This window comes from Chelonia mydas, chromosome 1 (assembly GCF_015237465.2).
Source record: "Chelonia mydas isolate rCheMyd1 chromosome 1, rCheMyd1.pri.v2, whole genome shotgun sequence".
NCBI lineage: Eukaryota > Metazoa > Chordata > Testudines > Cheloniidae > Chelonia > Chelonia mydas.
In genome coordinates, this window is record NC_057849.1 from 62,620,474 (window position 1) to 62,627,924 (window position 7,451).

At 45.5% G+C, this 7,451-nt stretch overlaps 1 protein-coding gene across 1 annotated transcript in view; it reads right to left on the reverse strand.

The window, feature by feature from the left end:
- RGCC (regulator of cell cycle) overlaps nucleotides 1-7,058 on the reverse strand; it is a 33,614-nt gene extending 26,556 nt beyond the window's left edge. Inside the window, exons 1-2 of the mRNA XM_037894711.2 lie at nucleotides 6,461-7,058; nucleotides 5,635-5,868 (exon numbers count right to left, since the gene is read on the reverse strand). Of these exons, the coding sequence (XP_037750639.1) occupies nucleotides 5,635-5,868; nucleotides 6,461-6,542 (316 nt within the window). The 5' untranslated portion in view covers nucleotides 6,543-7,058. The remainder of the gene's footprint in view (nucleotides 1-5,634; nucleotides 5,869-6,460) is intronic.
- Nucleotides 7,059-7,451: the final 393 nt, after the last annotated feature.

The window sequence follows — 7,451 nt, forward strand, 5'->3', positions numbered from 1 at the left end:
TTGAGCCTGACCCTGGCAAACACTTACTAATAGACTCACAATTTTTGAGAAGTGCCACTGATTTTGGATAGCTCAGCTTTGGTATGCCCAGCCTGTGCATGCTGAGTACTTGTAGTGGCTCAGTACCTTTGACAATCAGACCCAAGATGTCTCATGTTGGGCACCCCAAAACCGAAGTATACAAAAATCAGTGGCCCTTTTGCTTATATCTTGGTGTAAGCCAACTGTGGTTCATGGATAAGGATAAGATTTTGTCACAGAGGTCATGGATTCTGTAACTTTCAGAGATCTCTGTGACATTTTCTGCTTCAGCCCCATGCCTTGGGGCTGGAGCCATCAGCCACCGTGGGCAGCAGGGGCCGCGCAACTCTTAGCAGTAGGCGGGAACCCCAGAGCTATGAGCTGCAAGCCCTGCAGCTGTCAGCTATGTTGGGCTCCCTCCTACCCCCCATTATTTTTAGTAAAAGTCACGAACAGGTCGCAGGCTTCTGTGAATTTTTGTTTATTGCCTGCAACCTGTCTTGGAGTTTTACTAAAAATAACTGTGACAAAATCTTAACCTTATTCGTGGTACAATGGCCCATAGCAAGCACTTGTGGGATCACACCATAAAAACATGATCCTGTAGCTCTTATACACAGAGTAATGGCTGTGGAATTGACAGATTTATGAAGATGAGGGAGTTTATATGAATTACACTTTTCAGCAAAAGCAGTTTTCAGAAAAAACAGTCAGCATTTCTTTTGCTGTTCTTGCAGATTTGTGTTTTAAGAATTTGTCCCCACACAGCCCAGCTACATTTAACGCAAGTGTTGCCACGGGAATAGTGAGGTCACTACAACTTCACTAAAAGATTAAGTTGGACGAGAAGCTGGGCTGAGGGAAGAAGCCTGTGTTTGAATAGAAATAGCTTGGAAAGTAACACACATAGTAAGAGGAGTTATGAAAGACAAGGGGAGTGTAACTGGATTTATCTTTACATCTCATATTTGAGCCTCTCTCTGATATGAAAGACCCTCTTTATTAAAAACTGCCATTTGTCTCTGATTTCACCAAAATGGTACAGGGAGGTTTGGAGAGGGATTTACTATATTAAATGATGTCTTCAGAAAGAGAAGCAAGTTTTGCTGAGTATTTTTACGAGAACTAGATTAGAAAGTCAAGGAAAAAGAATCCAGGCAGGACATACCAGTATAGACAGGTCTCTAAGTAAACTGAACTACCTGACTACAGGCTTGCAATAAATCTGAAAATGGCGGAGAATTTTTTTCTTTTTATGCATTAAAGATTAATGAAAAAAATTAAATAAGATTTAACTAATTTTTTGAACCAAAGTTAGCTTAACTCTAGCACTGGGGTATTTAATGGGTAGTAAAAATAGTGAGAATGCTAGTGTGGACAAGGCTCCTGCCGCTATGAGCTACCAGTGTTTTAACACTGGGGTCTTTTAAATTTGATCAGAACATGGTTAGATTACATTGTATTCAAAATGCTGGAGACATCAGAAACTTTGTCTAAAGTAGGGCTCCTACTATGACTATTAATGGTGGAACTGCACCATTGTTATTAAGGATGGGAAACTATTGCCAGAAGACTCAGCAGTAGACACAGGCTTATAGATCAAACTACTCACAGACTTCAGCAGCTTAAAAAAAGAAAGCGAGAGAGAGTGCAGTATATACAGCTCAGACCTGATGCTTTAATACAAATGGAAGTATATGAAATCATTGTGGTAATCTATATGTATTTTAAGTGTCCCATCAGCAATATCTACACCCTAACTGATTGAAGAAAATACCTTTATAATATAACCAATAGCCTAACTGTTATGAAGAATATATTGCTAACATTTTAAAGTGTTAAATAAAAACAAACTCATATACAAAACTATCATATTGACAAACTGATGATGCAAAGCATGAATGAATCATTGAAATGTAGAACTGGAGAGGAGCTCAAGAGGTCATCTAGTCCAGCCCCCTGCACTGAGGAATATAACTAAATCATCTCTTACAGGTATTTGTGGAACCTGTTCTTAAAAACCTTCAAAATGGGGATTCTACAATCTCCCTGGCAAGCTTAACTATCCTTATCATTAGAAAGTTTTATCCTAATATCTAACCTAACTCTCTCTTTCTGAAAATTAAGCGCATTACTTCTTGTCCTATCTTCAGTGGACATGGAAAACAATTGATCATCCTCTTTATAACAGCCCTTAATATATTTGAAGATTTATCAGGTCCCTCAGTCTTCTTTTCTCAAGACTAAACACGTCCAGCTTTTTTAACCTTTCCTCACAGGTCAAGTTTTCTAAACTTATTATTTTTGTTGCTTTCTTCTGGACTCTCAAATTCATTCATGTCTTTCTTAAACTGTGGTTTCCAGAACTGTACACAGTACTCCAGCAGAGGCCTCACCAGTGCCAAGGACAGGACAATTAGCTCACATGTCTTACATACAAGACACTTGCTAATATACCCCAGCATGATATTAGCCTTTTTTGCAACTGCATCACATTGTTGACTCATATTCAGTTTGTGTCTGCTATAAGCCCCAGATCCTTTTCTTCAGTACTGCTACCTAGCCAATTATTCCCCATTTTATAGCTCTCTGATTTTTTTTCTACTTAAGTGTAATACTTTGCACTTGTCTTTATTGAATTTAATCTTGTGGATTTCAGACCAATTCTGCAACTTGCCAAGGTCATTTTGAATTCTAATCCTGTCCTTCAAAGTGCTTCCAACCCCTCCCAGCTTGGTGTTATCACAAATTATATAAGCATACTCTCCACTCGTTATCAGATGTTAATGACAATACTGAGTAGTAACAGACCCCGTACAATTCCACTAGATATGCTCCCTGATTTGTCAGCAAACCATTGATTACTACTCCAAGTACAGTCTTTCAACTAGTTTTGATCCCACCTTATAGTAATTTCACCTAGACCTCATTTCCCTAGTTTGCTTGTGAGATTGTCATGTGGGACTGTGTCAAAAGCCTTACTAAAATCAAGATATGTAACATTTACAGCTTCCCCCCCATCCACAAGGCCAGCAACCCTGTCAAAGAAGGGAATTAAGTTGGTTTGGCATGATTTTTTCTTGACAAATTCATGTTGGCTATTAATTTAACCCAGGGGTTCTCAAAGTGGGGGTTAAGATCCCTTAGAGGGTCACAAGGTTCTTACACAGGAGGTCACAAGCTGTCAACCTCCACCCTAAATCCCATTTTGCCTCCAGCATTTATAATGGTGTTAAATATATAAAAAAGTGAGTTTTAATTTATAAGGGGGGGAGGGTCACACTCAAAGGTGAAAGGGGTCACCATTACAAAAGTTTGAGAACCCACTGTTATAACCTATTATCCTCTAGGTGCTTACAAATTGATTGTTTAATCATTTGTTCCAGTATCTTTCCAGGTGTTGACATTAGGCTGACTGGTTCCCCACCCTGCACCCCCTTTTTAAAGACAGGTACTATGTTTGCCCTTCTCCCGTCCTCTTGGGACCTCACCCATGCTCCATGTTTTCTTAAAGAGAATCATTAACAGTTCCAAGATTCAGAGTAACAGCCCTGTCAGTTAGTTCCTCAAGTACCCTAGGATTCATTTAATCAGGTTCTGACAACATGACTACAACTGACTTGTCTAAATAGTCTTTAACCCATTCTTTCCCTGTTTTGGCTTGTGTTCCTTCCCCTTTGTTGTTAATATTAATTAGGTTAAGTATCTGGTCACAATTTACCATTTTAGTGAAAGAAACAGTTTCATTACTAGAAATCACTGAAAATCAGAAAGTTTTTATAAGGAAAATTCTATAGAATTTTTTTGAGGAGAGGAACTTAGCAATTTAGAAAAATAGGTTTTGGTTGTGTGATTTTTTTTTTAAATTTACTTATGACAACTTAAAGATTGATTCCATGGCTTTTTAATGGAAAAGCAGGTTCTTTCAGTCCTCCTAATTACTATTAATTTTTGTACACTCTTCTTGACAAACAACCACCAAAATATAATTTTTTAAAGAAATTTGAACAAAAATCAGAGCACTAACAAATGTATGCTAAACTTTATTGCTCAATTACCTTGCTTTTGGACATTCTTGATTCCATATCTTTTGCTTGTATGTATGCTATCTGTATTAAATTTAATACTCCTTTGTACAACTAGCACTTTTTCTGCACTTTGCAAATAACGTTTTGCCTCAAACTGGAACTTGTGATTTAAATTATCTTTAAAACAGCAACCTCCAAAACTAGAAAACAGCACCATTCACTGAAGGGAGAGGAGGAAGTGGTTTCCAGTATTTCTATAAAGCTCTTGTGAAAATACTTTTAATACAACATTCTTGTTTAGTAAATATTTAGTTAGCTACAAGATGAAGAAGTCATCAGGAGTCTTCCTGCTAGAATGGACTAGAGTGTTCTTTGGCTTCTAAAAAAATTGACAGGTTTCAGAGTAACAGCCGTGTTAGTTTGTATTCGTAAAAAGAAAAGGAGTACTTGTGGCACCTTAGAGACTAACTAGTTTATTTGAGCATGAGCTCTGTAGCTCACGAAAGCTCATGCTCAAATAAACTGGTTAGTCTCTAAGGTGCCACAAGTACTCCTTTTCTTTTTAAAAAAATTGAGTGCCTCTATAGTCTTCTACCAGCAAGCTGGGAACTCTTCCTTCTCTGACACCTTATTTTCCAGTCTCTGACCTTATCCACCCCAAGTACCATTGTGATTCTCTTTGACTTTTCACTTTTGTATAGCATAGCAAGATTCTCCCCAGCAATCATCAACAATAAGGGAACTCGGGGGGGGGGGGGGGGGGGAGAGAAAAGGGCGTCGGTCCTTGCCTGTATCTTTATGATTGATCAGTTAAGGTGTGAGAATTAAACAAGAAATGTCTGAGACTTCCAAGACAACAAAACCAGAGAAGACCATACTTGACATTCTTGATATTTGTGAGGGAAAAAATAAGAAAATTATTTAAAAAACATAAATCTTTCCGGATTTCTTTATGTATCATAAAAGGATGGGGGGAGGGGGGAGAAAAGGACACAAATTAATTAAAAAACATCCTCCGCAGGCCACCTTCAACAAGCTGTTTGATGGAAGGAACAAAGAAGAGTCACGTGCGGGACGCTTGGAGAAGACAGCACAATTAAATGCATAATAGTTTTAATTTGTGGCAAGCAGGGGACAAAAGTAAACAGTATAAAAAGTGCTAGATAATCTCTGCCTTTTGTAACAGTAAGACCCGTTTCTTAAGAAATGTACATTTAGTTTAGATCATAGGAACTGGTACAATGTCTCCCCAAATGCTACTGAAAAGACCTAAGTTCCAGACACCAAAATACAAGGACAGAAGGAAAAAAAAAGAAGCCAAGCAGTGTTTTGCTTTGTGATGGGTGGGGAGAGCTGTCAAGTGTCTAGAAGTCAAAGCTATTTTTACCTGTCAGCTCTGAAAGGTCCTCCCCCAGGAATAAGCTGTGAAACAACGGGTTTGCTAGCCAAAGCAACACTGAACTGCCTGCAGATGCGGTGCAGGAGACTAACTGGGGGCCAGCTGCCCGTGCCCGCTGCGCAGGAGGGAGGGGACGGGGGAAAGGGAAGCGTGCGGGAGGGCAGAGCAAGGGCGGGGGTGTCTCACTCTCCGAGTCGCTCATGCCGCTGCTGTCGCTAACGCTGGCGCTGCTCCGCCGCTTCATCCGCGCCAGGTGCTCCTCGTACTGGAAGTGGCGCTTGCTGACGGGCGAGGAGAAGTCTTCGATCACGGCATCGAACTCGCCCAGCACCTCCGCCAGCTCCCCGGCATCCGCCCGCAGGGCGGCAGGGCCCGAGCCCGGGCCGGGCGGGAGAGCACGAGGGAGACCGTCACCGGAGCCTAACGAGAAACACGGACACCCTTAAAATCCCCCAGACCCTCGGAGAGCAGGGCTGGAGCACAAGAGGGAGACCGACCCACCCCTCCCGCAGCGACACCCCCACGTCCCCCCAGAGAGAGACTGAGCCCCCCCCCCGCGATACCCCCACAGAGGCGCTGGGACTAGTGCTAGGGAGGGGGCTGCAGCACCCCCGGCTTGAAGTGGTTTCCATCATACGCAGGGTTTACATGGCTCTCAGCACCCCCCGAACACACACACAAATTGTTCCAGCGCCCCTGCACCCCCGTTTTCCCCCAGCGAGACCCCCCCCGCCGAGAGCGGAGAGACCGTAGCAAAGGGAGGGAGCCGGGAGCAGCCGAGCCTCGGTCGCCGGGGGGGCGGGGGTCGGGTCCTGGCCGCCTCTGCTCCCGGCACTAACGGGGGTTTGCACCGCTGAGCGCGCCCCGCCGCGACCGCCGCCCGGCCCCTGTGACAGCCTGGCCTGGGGGCGGGAGGCGAAGGGCACCGACCCCGCAGACCGGCGCCGGCCGCCTCCTCCCCTCCCGCCAGCCCCGACGGCGGCTCTCGCGAAGGGGCTGCAGCCGCGCTCACCTTTGCCGGCCGCGCTCTTAGCTTGCGGGGACTTCATGGCCGCAGGCTCCCGCCCCTCCCCACCGCCTTGTGCCGCCAGCATCTGCCGCCAGCCCCAGCCGGAGCCTCTTATAGCCGGTGCCCCGGGGAGCGGCCGCGGCCAGACGTGGAAGGAGGCGGGCGTGGGAGGGGGCACGGCAGCGCCCTGCTGCCGCTATCGCGCTGGGGCGGCGAAGAGGGAAGGACGCGGCTCGCCGGCGGGGCTGGATTATCCCCCTGCCTCCGCAGCCGGTCCCAGAGAGCTCCGGGCCGGGGCCTCCCACGCGCCCGCCGCGGGCCTCACTGGCGGGAGCTCCGAGCACCCCCAATCCAGCCTCCCTGAGGCGCGGGTAGAGGCGTTTCTCCCCTGAACGCCGGGCTACACGTGTCAGTGCGCGGCAGGGGTCCCCTCCTGCGTCCCCCGCAGAGACTGCGCGAGAGAGACGGTCTGTACCGGCCTCCCCCAGCAAAATACCATCGAGGTCCCACCAGCGAAGTACGCTGCAGCGCTGGGTGGGAGGTGTTTGCTGGCTGGAGGCAACGTGCTGTTAGAAAAACACAGCTCCCGCTGGAGTGGGGCAACGCACTGACGTCCGGGGCAGACAGGCACTGAAGAGCCATTCACAGCCCCTGCCTGAGCGCGAGTCTGAATTAATGTGGTTTGTGGGCACAGCTTCCTAACAGCAAATCAAGTGCCTGGGCTACAACCCTGTGCTACAAAGTAGAAGACCTGTCTTGTTTCCTTTTACTACCCGAAAGCAACATGAGGCTGCAGCAGGAACAATGAAAATTTAGCTACAACTGAGTCAGGGCCTTTTCGTTAGCAACAGATAAATAGAAAAAATTATCTAGCTCTTGTAAAATCAAGGCAAAACCTCTTAAATGCTGATTTACTGCATGGGGGGAATGAGCTGAAGAACCCTGATGTGGATGAATATGAAGTGACTCAGCAGCACACTTCATACTAGAAGAG